The sequence below is a fragment of the Protopterus annectens genome, chromosome 10.part0 (assembly GCF_019279795.1).
Source record: "Protopterus annectens isolate FY-2018-M chromosome 10.part0, PAN1.0, whole genome shotgun sequence".
Taxonomy (NCBI): Eukaryota; Metazoa; Chordata; order Ceratodontiformes; family Protopteridae; genus Protopterus; species Protopterus annectens.
This window is the reverse complement of record NC_056744.1, coordinates 1,070,672,625-1,070,693,100: the sequence shown is the minus strand read 5'-3', so window position 1 is coordinate 1,070,693,100 and position 20,476 is coordinate 1,070,672,625. Positions and strand designations below refer to the sequence as shown.

General features: G+C 36.1%; 1 protein-coding gene across 4 annotated transcripts in view; it reads left to right on the top strand.

Moving 5' to 3' along the window:
* The first annotated feature begins 3,595 nt into the window (after positions 1-3,595).
* ANKRD13C (ankyrin repeat domain 13C) overlaps positions 3,596-20,476 on the top strand; it is a 714,089-nt gene continuing 697,208 nt past the window's right edge. The window contains exon 1 of one of the 4 annotated variants that reach the window (XM_044085814.1): positions 3,596-3,618. Coding sequence is in view for 2 of the 4 variants with exons in the window: in XM_044085812.1 (XP_043941747.1) it covers positions 3,913-4,285 (373 nt within the window). In the remaining 2 variants the exon portion in view is untranslated. The other 3 variants (XM_044085812.1, XM_044085813.1, XM_044085815.1) reach the window with 3 other exon arrangements.

The window sequence follows — 20,476 nt, the reverse complement described above, 5'->3', positions numbered from 1 at the left end:
GTAATGATGATGAATATGCAATGAAGACAACTATGTTGAAGATGCAATGAAAAGGATGTAACAAAGACAATGATGATGAATATGTGATGAAAATGAAGATGCAGAGAAGATGATGCTGTATTGAAGATGGCAGTGCAATGATGATGAGGATGGAAGAGGTAATAAAAATGAAGACAAAAAATATGACAATGAAGTTGAAAATAATGTGACCGAGATCCATCTAACTAACCATTCTTTTCAATTCTTGCTCCAAAAACATGGCTGTCCATTCCCTCCACATTTTACAACATGTCATTTGAACTATAAAAAAACACTCAAAAACCCCAGTGTAAATGCTTGCAGAATAAGACTGTCCCTTTATAATCTTTATACAAATCACTTGCAAGGTCTAGCTTTATCATATGCAGCAAAACTTCTACACTGAGCCATCCCCTTATCACTTAACCTCAAAGTTTTCTACCTGTGCAGGATAATCCACAACTTGATCTTCTTCTATAGTAAGTTCATTTTCTCCTTTCAGTTTCCACTCACCACTTTCCCAACCATACACAAGTCAACTCTAACCCTGTAAATAAGTTCACTAATTGGGATTGTATGCATTAACAATTTTTGTTTCCTACTGTGATTTTCCTACAATAGTTGGCATGATCACTGCATATTTACCATGACTGTCAGGTCATTGCCTATATTTGCTGGTGTAAAACTCAAGCCGAACCTGAAAATGGTCCACTAAAAATCAGCAGTCTACCCCAGTTAAGAAATAAATAATAATAAAACACACTCACGTATATACATATATATATATATATATATAAAATAAGATGATTTTGTGATGATGACAATGAAGATGACATCACAGTCACATTCATCGACACCATCTTTATTACCAATGCCATCTTCAATGCACTTTAATCATTCTCAGCATCACTGGCACCACTTCTAGCCCTCTTTCTTTGACTCTGTTCTCCCTGTTCTATTCCAATTATGTAAATGGAAATATATTTGGTTTGTTAGATCTTCTACAAATATTACATATCAGATTGTTCTTGCTTACTCATAACTGAAAACCATTGCTTTTTGTGTAATACACATTGTTTTATTACAATATGATGTAACTTGGGCTGAGCCTAACTGGTCACAGTTTGATCAGTGTACTACCCCAGTAAACACATTTAAATAAAATAAATAGTATATACTATATTCATTATCTTTATTTCATAGAAATGTAATCTAATTAGTAAATGTATGTGTAATTGCTAATGTATATCACTTAATGTCTTGTTCACATACATTGCTGAATGTCTGTTTTAAAATGTCTGTTAAATGTTGGAGCTTTTCTCCCCAGTCAGACAAACCTGGTAAACAAAAGAAAATCAAATAAAAATAAAACCGTAATTAATAATCATCTTCATAGTGATTACAGTAGCTTCCTTGTCATCATCTTCACAATCATGCCACCTTCAGCTTCATCGCATCTTTATCACATTCATTGTCACCCACTTCCTCGTCATATTTTTTTAATAGATTCATATATTATTCAAAATATTTTCCAGCACTAATCAATTCAATGTACAACACAAACAAGTGTAGTTTACTGTCAGACTATCACTGAAGTGATTCCCCTATCCTTTTCCTCCTAAAAGTGATCATCCCATGGTAAACAACTATTTATTACGACATTAGAACTACATTGTATGTCAACCACTATACACGGTCATAGGAATCTTATTCTGTTCCATTTTGCTTTTCTCATCTTTTACTTGAACACAACTGCATTCAGTTATAACTGCACTGTCTGATTTTTTTGTGCTGCATTGTGTCATTTTGTGTGTTGAAATCTGGTGCGGACAACAGAAAACATACCTCTATACTACAAAATGTCAACAGAAAGTAGTGTAAGATGAGTCAGAATAAAGACTGAAAAACTAATCTACAAATAGTAAATACACAAGTTCACTAAACTTAAGTATCTGAAGTAAAAAAATATATATATTAGACTTAGAAAGCACCCTTTATATGACAACAGCATAATCAGAGGAGAAAGATTTATTTAGATGTTAATCTGTAACATCCAAAATGGTAGTGAAATTTCACAGCCAGTCAACTTTAACTCAGCCCTTGGACCCATTAACTCCCTACCCTCAACCTCTCTAAAGCTATACACAACACAGATGATATTTTTCTCCACATGCCAGAACATCTGCAGAAAGATTTTAACACCCTAAATAACTGGTCTGAAACAAACAAGCAAGCAATCTGAAATTTAATATTTCAAAACTAGACATTATGCTCTCTGGTACAAGCCAAAACTTGCTGAAGAATAACAAGCTAAATTTAACAGACCCTAGCAGCAACTCTCTTGGTCAAGTGCCAACATACAAGTACTTTGGGCTGCTACTACACCCACCCCCTCTCCTTCATTCTCCACACTAAAGAGATAAAAGAAAAAAAAAATAAAACACTCCGCTAAAACAACATGTTATACAATATCCAACCACCTAACCATAAAATCCGGAAGGGCCCTAGCAGTAGTTCAAAAATGACGTTATTTTCTTTCATAACTAGTTCTGCTGACATATTGCTCATACAACCGTATAACCATTACCTGAAATGCAACATGTAATGTTTAAGGTGTGCTTCACTTCAAGTATTGCTGTTGAATAATTTCTTAATTATAACATGTTTCAATGCATTGTTCCTTATAATCTGCTGTTATCCCCACTTTAGCCAATCAACAGGATAAACAAGTAAAAATTAAAATGAAACTCTAGCGCCTACGCAATAGGCATCTTCTTGGCACGATCCTCGAGAGCTGCGATCGTGCATTTTTATTAGGGTTATTACATATACCTGCGGATCATACCTCTCAACTGTTCAGATTTTTCTCATATTTTTGGTCTGTTCCTAAAAAAGTGTGTTTTTCTGGAATATTATTGAAGACTGAAGTCACTAAATAATCACAGACGTTTGCATTTCAGACTTTATATCCTTCAGAAAATGCATGCCAATAGGAACTTACAAAATGTATAAAAACAATATTTAAACTCTGTTTCTACTCTTGTTTCTTTGTAGAGATTCCTCGAGTTAAAAGGTGGAGAAATATTCTACGGATGCATCTGGGTATTGTGCAAAGGGCTATCAAGAGTTACATATTCACATTGTATTGTGTTACAACGTGGAACAAAATAAATCAACAGTCGGGCATCGCTTTCGCGTAATTTAGTGTAAATGTGGCTTAATCAAAATTTAAGGCAACTGGGTGTAGCAAGTTAAAACAGTTAATTGATAAAAACTGAATTTTAACGCGACTACACAAGAAGCAGGCTAGCTATGTAGCGTACGGTCAACGTTAAATAATGTCATATGACGTGTTAGACAGTTTTACCTCCTACAAACTTATGCAGAATGTTTTCCCGTGCAACTCTTGAAAGCACAATATTCAGTATTAGACATATTAAATAACCCCTCGTTATTCTACTGACCATATTAACTCACAAACAGAGCTATAAAATAAGAACAGAATGATCAGTACGGCAAAACCTACGCACACGCGCTTTCTCTCTGTACTTCCGGTACTCACCTCTCCAATAATGTTTCTTCAGTAATCGGAGAGTGTTGGTATGTATATCGCGAGAATGTACGCAGAAGATGGCTGCGTTACCTTCGTAGGAATTGAATAGTAATTGGGTGTTGAGAATTAGGCACCCATATTTTACACTTTTTAGTTACGTTTCTCTCTGTTATTTATTTTTGTACTTTTTTACATGTGCGTTTTATTTTAGCTTTTCCGCATGTTACAGCACAAGGGTTTCTTATTTCCATGCTGTGCAGCGCCAGTCTTTCTACCGTGCGTCGTTGGTTCGTGTACCAGCAGTAACTTTCCTTCTCGCTGCAGTAGCGGTTTAGCTGGCAATGACTGGAGAGAAGATCCGCTCGCTGCGCAGGGATCATAAACATTGTAAAGATGAGGGATCACTGGAACCCGACGATGAAGACGTTGTGCTGACACCTTCAAGATCTGGGACATTCCCCAGGACTAACAACAAAAGCAAATCAAATAAAATATTTAGTAACCATAGACTGATCAAGACTCCATCACAACAATATTCTCCTCAGACCAATACAAATGCAAACACGGCGTCCGCCGGGCTGACGGAGAATTTCATTGTGTTGCCGGCCAAATCACTAACCGAATATCCGGTGCATGAGTGTGTGTTTAAAGGGGATGTCAGACGGTTGTCGTCGTTCATCAGAACGCATAGTATATCCCAGAAAGATGTTCATGGTAAGTATCTCAAGTAGTTAAGTAGGTGACAAGCCGGTGGGCGGTGACACCGGGGTAGCTTCTGAACGCTTGGTAAAAGATGTCTAAAAATGGTGAGAAAGTTTAAACATGATAGTTTAAGAAAATCCGAGTGTTTTCTCGCATTCCGCTACGACATTAAACATGTGCATAACACTAGTTAACCTGCAATTATTGGCTTACATTGAAGAATTAGTTATGTGTAGAGAAGCTTTATCACAGTTTTAAGCAGAAGCACTTTAATTCTATGCCTGCTAGGTGTGTGTACATATGCTGGTTTGAGTCCCTGTAACGGTGAAAATGTATTATAGTTTTTTTAAGTGTGAGTGGTATTTTTGGCAACACTTTTTTTGTGGACGTGAAGTCAGTGGGTCTTTAATGTAAACTGAAGTACTACCTTTTTAGACCGGTGTTGCATAAAATTAATGGAGCTTGGTAAACGCTGTCCGCTTTGCAGTTTTGAAGTCTTCAACCTTTATAGCATTGTTTGTTGGGTAATTATTGTGCAGGCAGTTTAACTATTTGACTGTAGTCGTTGCATTTTTTTTCACAGGTATTCATTGCTATAGTTTGGATATATACTTTCATGTTGTTGCCAGCAGTAGTTTTATAATCCTTAAACACGTTTATATTGTGATATTGCGTAAATTCCTCTCTGACCTTTTCTTACTTTTCCACATCTCTGCGCTAACGACGAAAAGTGGTCTTGATGTTTGCAACCATTTTTTTACATTTGCGTTAGTAACAGTATATTTTGCTGACGTGATATATTTATCCGTCATTTTATTTGTTTTAAGCTTTCTGAACCTCCCTTTTTGCTATGTTTATGAAACGGTATTGAAATTAAAACCTGTGTATAGGCAGATACCTAGTTGCACAGTGTTGCATGAGTCATTCATTAGTTTATAATGCTGCTTCCTTGGTGACATCATTCACAGATGAATTTTGCATCTTTAGTTTTATACGCTGTCTCTTTGTAAGAGTGTAATGTGGGTAATGTTTTGATTACAAAGTATTTTTTGTTTTATTTTGGATACTTTCCCCCCTGGACCTCCCCTGTTAATGGTCCATTGTAGTGTGAATATCCGTTAACAAAAGTGTGCTTTTTGCGCATCTAAATTGGTATTCCTGTAAAGTGTCCGTGTTGCTTTCTGTGAGAGATTGTGTGCGCCCCTGTGATGGTTGGCAGTCTGTTCAGGATGGGTTTCACTGCTTGGAACTTGGTGAGTACTAGGTAGGCTCCATTCTCCGCGTAACCCTGAAGTGGATTATGTAGCTGAATGCGTGTAGGATGGCTGTAGTGCCATTCTGGGCTTCCCACTGTAATTTTACAGTATTTATTTCCATATAAATTCTTCTTCCATGAACTGGATTAGAATGTCGGTTGCTTGACTGTTAAATTTGCCTGTGTTATTGGTGTAGCTTAAAAAGATTAAGAGAAGGATGATAAAAGTATAAGTAGCCAATTCACACGAATTCCCAGACTTCTGCAGCTGTGTATTGCATTGAATGTTACTGCTGTCCATTTCAGTGGTGTCCATGTGTCCAGTGCTGTCGTTTGCATTTGACTACCACAGTGAACTCCCAATCGGAACTATTCGTGGAGTTCACTAGACAAGTATGAATTGGAAGGAGGGTGCCAGGCCTTTTTCTCCCTGTTACAGATGCACTGTGCACACACTTGGAGTGCCCAGAAAAAAAATCCATGCAAGTGTGCAGAGGCTTATTTGAGAACTGAAAAGGGGAACCTTTTGCCTTGAGGTGATTGTGCTGTTTACTGTGCTGCCTTTTTGAAAATCTAGATAGTAAAATGATGCCAAGGTATAGCCTCTGCACTGTCCACACATTTGGTTAAATAGTAGGACAGAGTGTTTATTGTAAATGTGAATATACCTGTGATTTAGAACATAAAATATTTTAGATGTTTTATAGTAAATTGCTGGGATTTAGAAGCAATAGTGTATTTTTTAGCATATAAAAAAATTGAGGGAGATTGTTGCTTTGTTATAGAGCAGCCTGAAACACCACTGTATAGGTCTACTTTTTCATTTATTGTTAGTACTTGCACTTGTTAAGTTTAGTTTATGACTAATTTGTAAAATTAGCTATGTGGCCTGTCTTAGTTTTCTTCTTTTGGCTTTTCCCGGTTAGGGGTCGCCACAGTGGATCACCTTATCCGCTCATAATTAGCAGTGGAGTTTTATGGTGTAGAGTTGCCAGCCCGGCGCTCAACCTGCCACAGAAGGCACACACTCACACCTAGGGCCAATTTAGATTGTCCAATCCACCTGCAGCATGTCTTTGGGATGTGGGAGGAAACCGGAGCTGGGAGGGTATGCAGACTCCACACAGAAGGCACCCCAGCCAAGGATCGAACCGGAGAACCTGTTGCTGTGAGGCGGCAATGCTAGCCACTGCACTACCGTGGCCGCCCAGCTATGTGGCCTACTGTAAAAACCAAAATTGGTTGAGTGTGCGTGCCTTGGGTGACACAGACTCTGGGAGTATGGATATCCTCGGGCAACATAGTTTAGCACTGTCTGCACTATGACGAGATGTTCCGCTGCCTTTGGGGTGGAAAATTAAGTTGGGGGTAGACATTCCTGCTGACTCAAAACATTTATTTGTGTATGTATGTTTGTTTTTCTTGCTCATGGAAAGATGGTTTAGATTTTATTTTGCGCACTCTATGCTGATTAGCAGAGTATGTGAAATTTGATTTAGGGAACTTCTGAAACTGATGCACAGTAGTTGGACAGTTACCTGTACTAAAATACAGTGTTTGAGTCATCAAATGTGGTGATTTTTATTAGGGAGAAGTGTTTAATCTTAATATGCAAAATCACGAAGAGTGAATCATATGAAGTTCAGTAGTAGTAGTAGAAATTTCTGGCTCTGTGAATGTGAGCAGAGATTTCACTGTGATTTGTAGTGAAGTAATGTGTGTTAAAGGAAAATTCAAATTAAAGATTTGTTTGAAAAATGAATTTAGATGTATTTAATGATTTATGATGTGTGGAAGAAGATGCAGAATTGCATCTTTGTGTTTCCGCAAGTTTAATGTGCAGTAAATTGGTTGTCATTTTCAGGCATGTTTTAAGTTTAAAAAAAAAGTCCTTTTCAGTTGCTTTATTTGCTTCAGTACAATGAAAAAGAAAGTCAAACCCAATGCACAATGTGCCATCCTTGTGCATGGTGCACAAACCTTGGTGGCTAAATGCCTTCTATAGTCCAGCTAAACAAAATCTGTATTTAGTTCTACTTCACTCCCAGCCCAGTTGCAAGGTTCGCAATATTGTGTCTGGGAGTTGGGTGAAAATGTGTATTTTCGTCACATTTCATTTGCTTAACATTGTGCCACTCTGACTTAATATTGTATGCTCTACTGCTTTTGCCTTCTTTAATCCCTATGCAGATGACTCCACCTGATCTCTGCTCTGAATCTCTCACCACCTCCCAAGCTACAACCCAAAAACTGCTTCTGTGCTGTAAAAAAATGGTTCTCGAAACTAAACTTTTACTTAACCCTGCCCAAAACCAAATTCTTTTTCCCACCTCAGTTACTGCTCATGCTCAAACTACCCACCAGCAAGCACATTTACTTCTCTAATGTGTCCTCCAACAATGGGGGGACCATTATCCACCCGTGCAATACCAAACTACTAGACCCATTGATCATCATAAACTTTAAATTTGATGTAAATATAAACTTAACTGCTAAATCAGTTAACAAAAAAGTTGTATGTATAGTATAGAATTAAGGCCTTCCCATTACACACTAACTGACTATTGCGAAACTGACTCCTACTGTTCCATTACAGTGTGTAAAATTTTGTCATTTAAGCAACTAACTCTTTTTTTGATGATAGAATTCTGTCCGTTCTTAGTTTTTCTTCTTTCTACCAAAGCCCCACTACTCAACGTGTCAACTAGTTTAACATTCTAGTTGATTCAACCTCTTTATCTAACAAATTTATTTTTTCCTTTGTTGTTCTTGGGTTTTAGCCTCACTTCCCTTACACAAATGGCAGTCTCATGTGCAAATCTGTTTTGCCCCCAAGGTGAGGACAGATATTTTTGAAGTAGATGTAATAACCACCTTCTCTCCACTTTTGAAAAGATATGACTGGAAAGACGTATCTTAAGTTTTAAACCTTCTCCTTCCCCACGTTTTGTGCTTTGATTCCATTTGTGTCGTGGGATGTTTCACTTTTAGCATGCTGTATTAATGCACATTTTCATTTCCCAGTCGTATCCTTTTTCTTTTTAGTATTTGTTCTAGTCTGATTTAAAAATCAATTTCCACATATTGGCCTTCTTCCTGGGGTCTAGGCTGTTGACAATATCCTCTCCTTCAAGTTATATGTGGCAAATGAAGCGGTTGTTTGTTGGGGGTCTCTAGCCTTCCCTCTACAGAATCCAGACCATCCTGTATGCCAGATCTATTTTGATTTCCTTTAGATATCCTTATCTTCCATAACAGAATTCTTTTTAACTCGTCCTAAATACTTCCATTTTATTGTGAACCAAGGGAAAAGAGAAACCCTCCCACTTTGGTATTTGCCTTCAATCCCTTATATAGCCTCTTAATTAACCTTATTATTGTATCCGGGGATGGAAATGCTTCCATTGTCCTGTTCATAAAATCCCAATTTACTCCGTCAAATATTTTCTGTGCATCAAGATGCACGGACATCAGTAGTGTTTTCTTACATAATGTTTCCCTCTGGATCATCATTGTTATGTTAATGCTGTCAGGTTTTTGTCTCCCCTCCAGAAAACCACACTGATCCATATCCATCAAATTTGTCAATGCCTTTGATATTCTTTTAGCCATTATAAACATAAGCATTTTATAATCCTGGTTTAAAATCAAAGTGGGTCTATATGAAGCTGGATCTGATAGGTTTTTACTGTCTTTAGGTGTTACAACCACCATAGCTTTTTTTCAGGATGTTGGTTCTTACTCTCTCTCTAAAGTACTGTTAATTAAAACCTTCCAGATCTTTATCAGTCTTCCCTCCTAGCTTCCAAACTTCCACCAGAATATCATCTATTCCTGGAGACTTTCCTGCAGTTTGGTTATACATCACTGTTTTTATTTCCTCTTCTCCTACTTTAGCTGCTAATTGTTGACTGGTCTACCTTTAACCTTGGAATATTTAGTCTTCCATATGTATTTCCTTTTGTGCCTTTTTCTTGATTTTCACATTTCTCTGCTTGATACGAATTTTCATAAAATTTCTGGAATATCTCTAACACCTCTATAGCATGTCTGGCTATTTTTCTTGTTATGGGGTCCCTGAGTTTGGCAACAACCCTTTTTTTTTTTTTTTTTTAGCACAATTCCCCTGCAATACTTTAACCTTTGTCAGTCCCTCTAAATAACTCTCTTCTCACTTCTTAACCATATCCCCTTTTTCTACTGCATTTTTAAATTCCACTTTAATTTTATCCCACTTGCTATAACTTATGAAGAACTGTCTATTTACGTTTATAACTGCAGAGTAATTTCCACTACTCATTCTTTGTTGTTTTTGCATCCATGGTGGTACAGTGGTAGCATTGTTACCTCACAGCAAGAGGTTCTCAGCTGTAGTGAGGGGAGTGCCTTCTGTGTGGAGTCTACATGTCCTCCCCGCAGTTGGGTGGGAGTTCAAAAGACATGCGTAAATGGGTGTGCCTTCATTGAAGGTTGAACGTCGAGCTGGCACCTCTGCGTTCATGAAAATCTACTACCAATCATTAGCAGACTGGAGTTCCGCTGTGGCGACCCCTAATCGGGAAAAGCCGAAAGACAACAATCTTCTTTGTTGTTTTTACAGGGTAGCTGGGGAAGCACCAGTGTCTGTTTGTTTTTTTATTTCATTATCCTTCATTTTATCTTTTTCAGATCGTGCGTCAATAATAGTGAGATGTGTGTCAAAGCTCTCAATTAAATGTGCATATTCCTGTGAAATATAATTTCTGTCTAGTCTAGCCCATTTGTTGCACTTTGGGGAATAATGAACAAAAAAAAAAATGCCAAACCACTCCAGATTTGTCAAATTAACAACAACTAAGTTTAATATGATAAGCGTTTTGTTCCACAATTTGCAGAACTACTTCAATTAATCATTTCATTTATATAACCTTAAACAAGTCACAACTTACAAACGGAACAATTCAAAAATGTCACTCATTATCCTTCCCCTTCCTTTTTCTTAAAACAAGTACATTCCATTTATTCAATATAAAATATTTAGAAAACCTTGCCAAGGTTGGAATACTTGTCAAAATCTCTGAATGGTTCAGAATATTAGTTGATACAGTTGGCTAAACACCAAAATAATAAATAGAAAATTTTAAACACTACTGTTTATGTACTAAAGTAAAAAAATGTATAAGTAAATAAAAATATAATTTATCTCATTAAATCTCTAATCTTCAAGATAGGTGCATTTGGAAAGCTGCTTATTTAAACCTGGCCAGTTGTTAGCTTCCTAAAACAACTGCCAAAAGAGTTCCCTTCTTTCCAAAAACAATGCTCAAGGGACCACCACATGCATTTCTATCATTTTTTTTTTCTATCACTACGAACTTAAATAAATGTCATTCAATATTTTTAATATGTTTATATGAGGCATTAGTTGTTTACTCCTCTATTCTGTAAATATGCTTGTATATTCGGTCACAAAGTTTTCGTTTTCACTCAGTCTTACTCTCATAGAAGCTTGAGTATTGTTGATGCAAAGCCACATAAACCAAACTTTCACAATTAAATCTGGCCTTCACAGAAAACCCCTTTCCTTGTGTTTTTAAACGCTGATCCTACTTGTATACAAGTGCAATATTTACACTTCCCGCATTTCTGTTTGTACTTCCCATTCCATTTAATATCTTCCTCTTTATTCTGTACTGCCTTATTTATATTATTAATTTCTCTGTACTTTAATATTAGATGAAAAAACTTTCCCTTTTCATTTCAACTTTACTAATAAGCTCATCTACTAAGGTGTTCGGTTAGTCTGTGTTTACAAACATCCCTTTCAAAAGTTCACACACTACCAAAAAACGTTATCCAAAGTAGTCATTTGGGCTGCTCTAACCAGTTGGCCCTTAACAATTGTCCTCTTTTGAGCATAAGAGTGGGAGTTTGAAGAGTGTAGAAGGGAATTAGATTGTCATTTTCCTAAAAATGTGGGAAGTAAATCTTTTTGCTGAAAACATCCGAGTAAGCAGTACTATTCTTATAAATTGTATGTGTAAATTTAAAAAATCAGTACTGCTATTATAATTCATAAATGTTTGCAACCTATTGAGACTTTCTTGCCATAAAATAAATGTCATCCAAGTAGTGTAAAAATACTCTACATGCTTTTAAATATGTATTGACTAGTGAATGTTATAAAGTCCCACTGCAACATAACTGTAGTAGCTACTAAATCTCCATAGGGGAGCCAATGGGTACCTCCTCTTTTTGTAAATAATTTTTAACTTTTAAAATAATAGTTTTAATATTAATTTTGAAAGTTCTTTGTATATTTTAATTTCATCTTGAACAACCCCTCCCCTAAACAGCTATTCAGTGAATCAAAGGATTCCTTCGTCATGCGGGATAACACTATAGATCTTTCGGAAAAAACAAAACGCCACTGCAACCTTGTTCCAAACAGTAAAAACCTAAACGCAAGTTTATTAAACCAAAATCAAGCGTTTTTGCCACAAGCCACTTGTAGCTTCATCAGAGGAAATGCATTAAAACCGTGAAAACGCATGTCTTAAATAACGTTAGGCAGGAAGTGACATAACACATTTCACAAATTTAAAATGAGCCAGCACACCATCAATAAATAAAGAAAACCCTCACATCTATGACTGGAACAGTACAATATACACGCACTTCAAAGCAAACCTAGAAGGTTGTAACCATAAATATCCAAATATGAATAAAAAACCTCCTAATATATGCTATTCTTAAAAAGTTATTGCCTATGCAAAAAAATTATTATTTTTAAAAGTGGTTTTTTGAAATAACCACCCCTGAACAATAGACTTAGCGTACCTCATTAACCATCAAATACCGAAGTTTGAAAGCTTAAAAAAAATATATAATGAGAAGTAGAAAAAGTGTGTGTAATATATATATATATATACACATACAAAAATGAATTGATGCCTCAAAAGTACAGAGGGCCAGATATCTATATATTATATCAGAGGAACTATTTACCATCTACTATGGAAATAACAGGAACAAAATAAGTTAGACAGAGGTTACACAGAGGAAATAACATATTATCTCATGTAACTTCTTAATTTAAGGACAGCAGATATGTTACAATTTTCGTTAAGACCTGGAAACCTGAAAGCATTTAACTTCAGTTGCCATTCTAAGTCTCGATTTTTCAAGTAAAAGGGAGTAAGGTCCACCTCCTAATAGAAGTAGGAACATGATCAATAACCATAAATTCAAAGCTATGACCAGGATTGGTATAAACATGTTTGGCCAAAGCATTTTGGCATTTTTGGTTCCTAATTGCATAAACATGCTCATAAATACGTTCACGGACCCTACGGTTCGTCTTCCCTATATAGAAGCCAGGGCAACAGTTGCAAAACGCAATATAGATGACAGATTTCGTTTCACAATTAAATTTTTGGAATATCTGGTATTTTCGATTCCTAATAATAAAACTGTTGCCTGTTCTAATCAACTTACACCAGTTACAGAAACTACATGCAAACATACCTGTCTGTCTACGTATTGTTATTCATATTCCTCTGTTAAACTTAATTTAGTTTTATGTATTTCCTCCTGATGAAGCTACAAGTGGCTTGTGGCGAAAATGCTTGATTTTGGTTTAATAAACTTGCGTTTAGGTTTTTACTGTTTGGAACAAGGTTGCAGTGGCGTTTTGTTTTTATTGTTTTTTCCGTTTGGTAGCTGTTTGGTCTCATGGCCACTGGCAGTCCTGTTAGTCCAAACAGCCCTAATTTATTCGGAACAGGAGTTCCGAATGCTAGTAACAGCATAGCTGATTTACCAGCGTTACTTGCCTCCCTAACTCAAAGACTGGACTTACTTAATGCACGCATGGACACGTTTGACCAGAATGTTGCTAATAGGGTGGGTTCCTCATCCCGTATTCCTGCGGGTGATTTGCCTCCTATTTTAGGTACTGACACACCGATTCCAGCAGGTCAACGGCTGCTGTCCGGACAGGCAACAGGTTATCTGGAGCGAATTCTTTACAACGCTCTAATAACGGATTACAAGAACTTAATTCTCACCTTGGAGGCGCTCCAATAACTGTAGCTGCACCACGGTGCCCTGATTCAGCCAACATTCTTAACCGTAATAATGTTAATCTTGGATTTCCTACTGCTGGGGCAAATGGTTTGACTACAACTGTAAACCTGGACACGCAAGGTTTACCTTCGTTATTGGATTGGATTAAAAACGTTGAGTCGTTTTCTTTTATTCAAAACAACCAAGTAGGTACCTCTAGCACTATTCAAGGAAATGTTCCTGTGTGTGGTGTCACTATTACTGAAAAATTAAAGCTCTTGGACACCAAGTTACTAAAACTAAAGAAAATGCAATTGGAGGCCGCTTATTTTGAACAATGCTTGGCTGAGAATTTAATCCCTAAGGGATTACTTAACAATTTTTCTCCTTCGGGCCTCCTTTGTGGATGAATCTTTTTTTGGGGACTTGAAAGCTCTTTTTCAACAGCAAGGGGCGCAATTACTACAGTTGATTGTGAAACATTATACTCATTACCCTTACTGCTGATATTAATATTTTAGATAATGACATTAAAGTTGACATTGATTTTTTAAGGTATAGATATGACTACCAACGTATTTTAACCAGTATTGATGCTTTTCTGGTAAAATTGAAAACAAATAAATCTAGGAAACTTGTTCGAGATAGAGCTGCCTACTCTAAAAAAACAGCGTACCCGAAACTGGAGATACAAGTTAATACTGCTGTTTCTTTTGTTCATGTTCCCAATAATTCTACTTCCCATTCAGGAGATTGTTCAATTAGTGAAGATGAGGTGGATAGAGTTCCTATGCAGGAACCTAGACGTAGTAATAGGATTAAGGCCAGTAAAGAAAACAAAACGAACAAAGGCCATAATCCGCCTGGCCCTTCCTCTTAACAACACTAAGAATAATAATTTTTTAGGGCCTCGCAACAACCGCAATTGGCGGAACAAGAACAGGTACAAATAGATTCTAGTCCTGTCCCTCTTGTTTCTACTGCTGTTTGTTTACCCTCTATTATTACAAATAAGGGTGATTTCAAGATCATATAATTATTCGGATTTTGATCTTGATGAGGATCTAATAGAACCTTTGGGAACTCTTTTGTACCTAATAGAAAAAGCAATATAGCTTGGGTCATTATTGACCTTAAATGCTTTGTTCGTAAGTTGAATCTACAGGTACTATTTAGTAATGAATCATCCCAGGTAGGCCACTCATTGAAATTGCCTAGTGTATTCAATCCACCTCTCCACTCGGTGTTACAGCTATTTGAAACTGTTTGTGAAATTGACTTTAGGGACCAGCTTCCTATTTCATCCCATGGAAGTGGGAATGATTTAAATAAATTTAATACTACAAAAAAACAAATGGAAGCTTTGGATAACCTTTGTCGTTTGCCTATTAGGTTTATTAAACCTGATAAAGGAGGGGGTTTAGTAATTTGTAGTGATCAGCAATACAAGGAAAAGATGCTTCTTGTGTTAGACACTGCGGAATAAGCCGTGGAATCCATCAATGAGGTGAACGGGACCTACCAGAGAATTAGAGGATACCTTAGGGATTTATTTTTAGCTGCTAAGATCGACATTGATACTTACCATTTTATTGACATCACTTTTCCTAAATTACCAGTGATGTTTGGTATCCCTAAGATCCACAAAGATTTATCCAATCCCCCAATGAGGGCACTTGTGGATGGTAGGTCCTCTATGACACATCCTTGCTCTCGCCTCATTGATAGTATTTTATCTAAATACCTTCGGCTTATTCTGGGGTTATGCAAAGACTCCTGGTCCTTTTTAAGTAACATGACATACCTTTTAATGCTATGTACAATTTTCTTACCATTGACGTGGTAGATTTGTACACTTCACTACCACACCAAGAGACAGTGGAGTGGATTGGTTTATTAATGAAGGAATTTGAGGCTCCGAATAGTGAAATTCAGTTGGTTACGGAACTTCTTGATATAGTTCTTACAACCAACTATTTCATATTTGACAAAGATTATTTCCTGCAGAAGCGAGGTATAGCTATGGGCTCGTCCTGTGGGGCGAGCATTGCTAACTTCTTTGTGGGTTACTGGGAGAATCATTTTTTGAGGAATAAACCAGACTTGATGCAACACGTCCGGTTCTATACTAGATTCCTTGATGATATATTTATCATTTTTATGGGCGATTCTAACCAGGCTGATTCATTTGTCCTCTCTTTAAACAATACTACAGAGTTTCTTAAATTCACTTCTAAATTTTCACCTTTGGAAATTGATTATTTAGATGTTAAATTAGTTAAGGATGTTAACAAGGGAGAGTACCTGTCTACCTTCTTTAGGAAGTCGACATACTGCAATTCGTTCCTTCATTTTTCCAGTTCGCACCCCTTTAAGCAGAAGCGTTCTATAGTTAAGGGGCAACTCGTGCGAGCAGGAAGGATGTGCAGTACTATTGATGATTTCCATCTTGAATGCGACTTCCTTAAGGAATTATTTGCTAATAGGGTACCCATCTCCCTTGTTAGGGGAACTAATTGAGGAAGTTTCAGCTAAGAGAATTGATGGCTTTTATAAACCATTATTAAGACAAAGAAATGGTAATCAAAGTACTTCTATTCCTCATAATTCGTCCTTTTTTTGATCTTAATGGTGAACTAAATACTGATATCACTTCTTAAGGTGATTGTCCTTATAGACTGAATTTTATTACGACTTTTTGTATAGACTCTCAGGTCATCTGGTCTATTATTTGTAAAAATTGGCATTTTATTGCCAATAACTCTTTAGTCGAAAAATTAGGTCTTAGACCTAGGGTTACCTATAGGAGAGGAAACAATTTAAAAGAATTAACACAGAGGAATATGAATAACAATACATTTAGTAAACAGACAGGTATGTTTGCATGTAGTTTCTGTAACTGGTTTAAGTTGATTAGAACAGGCAACAGTTTTATTATTGGGAATCGAAAATACCAGATATTCCAAAAATGTAATTGTGAAACGAAATCTGTAATCTATTGTGTTTTGCAACTGTTGCCCTGGCTTCTATATAGGGAAGACGGACCGTAGGGTCCGTGAACGTATTTATGAGCATATTTATGCAATTAGGAACCAAAAATGCCAAAATACTTTGGCCAAACATGTTTATTCCAATCCTGGTCATAGCTTTGAATTTATGGTTATTGATCATGTTCCTACTTCTGTTAGAGATGGACCTTACTCCCTTTTACTTGAAAATCGAGAATTAGAATGGCAACTGAAGTTAGATGCTTTCAGGTTTCCAGGTCTTAACGAAAATTGTAACATATCTGCTGTCCTTAAATTAAAATTGTAACATATCTGCTGTCCTTAAATTAAGAAGTTACATGAGATAATATGTTATTTCCTCTGTGTAACCTCTGTCTTTAACTTATTTTGTTCCTGTTATTTCCATAGTAGATGGTAAATAGTTCCTCTGATATAATATATAGATATCTGGCCCTCTGTACTTTTGAGGCATCAATTCATTTTTGTATGTGTGTGTGTGTATATGTGTGTATGTATGTATATATATATATATATATATATATATATATATATATATATATATATATATATATATATATATATATATATATTCTACTTCTCATTACATATTTTTTTTAAAATTTCAAACTTTGGTATTTGATGGTTAATGAGGTACGCTAAGTCTATTGTTCAGGGGTGGTTATTTCAAAAAAACACTTTTAAAAATAATAATTTTTTTGCATAGGCAATAACTTTTTAAGAATAGCATATATTAGGAGTTTTTTTATTCGTATTTTATATTTGGATATTTATGGTTACAACCTTCTAGGTTTGCTTTGAAGTGCGTGTATATTGTACTGTTCCAGTCATAGATGCGAGGGTTTTCTTTATTTATTGATGGTGCGCTGGTTCGTTTTAAATTTTAAATTTGTGAAATGTGTTATGTCACTTCCTGCCTAAAGTTATGCGTTTTCAAGGTTTTAATGTATTTCCTCTGATGAAGCTACAAGTGGCTTGTGGCAAAAACGTTTGATTTTGGTTTAGTAAACTTGCGTTTAGGTTTTTACTGTTTGGAACAAGGTTGCAGTGGCGTTTTGTTTTTACTATATAGATCTTTAACATCCATTGTTACTAATATATCTTTCTTATTAAATGCAATACTATCTAGCTTCTCTAAAAATGCCAGGAATCTTTACATAAGTTAGAATCATCTAACAATATTTTCTTTAATTTACTATCCAGAAATTGGGCACAATCACTTGTAACTGAGCCCCTCCTGTCCACAGTTAGACACAGTAGTGGGTTTTCAAGATTCTTGTGCAGTTTAGGCACCACAAACATTGTTGGAATCAGGTGGATTTACTGTTAGATAATTCAATTCATCTATTAAAATGCACCCTTCAATAAATAAATCATTCAGCTGAATTTTAATTTTCTGATATGCCCTATTGACCTCATTAATACTTCCCCTTTCCAAAATATGCATAATCTTATTTCTGTAATCATTATTGTACATTATAAAAAAAGCCCTTTATCCATTTTCATTGTGTATATCTTGCTCTTTAATTGCTTCAATAAACTTTAAATCCCTGTCCAAAATATATTTACTTTTCTTCTATCATATTTCTAAAATCCAATTCCCGTACCTTTTCAAAGATGGCAAGCACTGGATATAGGGTTGGACTAAAGGTGCTTGAAATTCTAAATGGCTCCAAAGTATATATCACATTGCCAAATAGAACACTTTTAATTTTTTTTTGAGAAAATGAAGTCTATTGGTAAACTCGCTTTCCTACTCGGTACAAAAATAACTTCTTTAGAGTAAATGTCAACACTATTCTCATTAATCCGGGCTGAGGTAAAGTTATAAATACTACAGTCATCTTCTGAGTTCTTATAAATCATACATTTACTTCCGGCATGTTCATTTTATAATCTTCGTTTCCTGTGATTTTTTTTCCTCTCCTCCCTTGTTGCCTGTTCGATTGTCTCATTGGTTGAGGGTGGTTCTGGTAATACCCCTGTTGGTCACTCCATGAGGGTATATATGCCATATTAGTCTCCCATTGCTTCCCTAGAGCTTTGTCCCTTAACCATTTGGATCTCTGCAATGGCAGAAAATCTGAATACTCATTTAGTGCATTTTGTTGCTGTTCAGTGTTTGCAAACCTTGAGGATTATTAATGCTGTTTATAAGTAATCCATTAACACTAAAATTCTTCCTTCCCCAAGTCTGTGACTGGTAGATTCGAGTATGCAACATCTTGTGAATAATCCACCCTGTCGCTCTTCACTTTCATTGTTTTAATATTCTTTGTACTAACTAGCTGATGTTTTATGTTGAAAATGCGTATGTAAACAAACTTAAATCTTTCATATTGGAGGTCATGTGTGATTGAGTTATCCAAAGCATTGACCTTTATCATTTAATCAATTTATTGTTATACTTCAGAAGCACCTCCATGTACTTGCAACAGTGTCAATTAAAGGACTGTTGACTCGTTGTGAAGGGGGTGAGTTCTTCTCCAAACTGGTTAGCGCCACATCTTCAATCCTTTGGGCACTCTGTTCACCTTAATTGACTCTGGGAAATAAGCATTTTCTAACTGGAGCTTTAATAGCTTATACTCCGGTTCATCTAATCAGACTGAGGTGTTCAGCTGTCAACGCTCTGTCATCAAAACTAAAATTGATTTGCAACCAGTTGTTAAGCACTGGCACATCACCGACCTATTAATGAAAAGACGGTAATTGTATTAGTAATTTCTGTAGCTCTGTTTAACCTAGAGTCTGTGCTAATCCTTCCTTGTGGTAAAACATTGACATCAGTCCATACAGTTTCTAGTCGGCTGCTGGATGAGGAGCATCAAATTAGCAATGGTTTGGTGCAGTTCAACTCCTGAATTCTCTGCTGTTAAAGTGGGCATAGCGGCAAAACTGTCCGTGGCCGTAGCAGAAAAGGCATAAAAAAAACCCCATGAACACAGAAAATAAAACAAACTATGAATAAGAAAAAAATGTGAAACCACTCGAGACTTGTCGGCTAAAAACAACTATGTTTAATATGATTGCTTTTGTTCCACAATTTGCAAAACTTCTTCAGATAACCATTACAGTCTGTCATTTCATTTATATGACATTAAGCAAGTCACGACTTAATTACAAACAGATCAGAAGTGTCACTTGATTACCCTTCCCCTTCCTTTTTCTTAAAACAAGTGCATTCCCTTTATTCAGCATACCGTACTTAATTAAAATTAATCATGGACATAGTAGTTTTCTATCAAAAAGACATATACATATAAATAAAACCATTAAAACTGCCTTAAAAAGGTTGGAATACTCATCAAAAAAACTGAACGATTCAAAATACTAGTTAATACGGTTGACTGAACAAAATAATAAACAGAAAATATTTTTAATTGCTAGTTTTTATGTAGTAAAATAAAAACATAAATAAGTAAAATATAAATAAATAATTTATCTCATTAAAACTTTAATCTTAAAGATAGGTGCAATGGAAAGCTGTTCATTGAAACCTGGCCACTTGTTAGCTTCCCAAAACTGCCAAGAGTTCCCTTTAATAATTGGCTAAGCTTCTGGTGTCATTCTAAGGGAATCCAGTATCTGTCTGCCTGGGTTGACATGATCGACAGACCACGCTGCTTTGCCAGAGATGGCCTGCACCTGTCACTCTTGGGATTCCGGATACTGGCAAAGGCTCTTGCCACCCCTATAGTGTCTTTTTTAGGCAAGGTTCAAATAAAAAATTCACCGCCATAACAGGTACAAGCAAGCAAAATCTGAGCGTAATGCTACTCAGTGCTAGAAGTCTAAACCTCAAAATGCACTCACTCGAGGCACATTTGTGCAGTGACAGAGACCTGGTTCAAAGCTCCAGCGAGTACCCCTGCA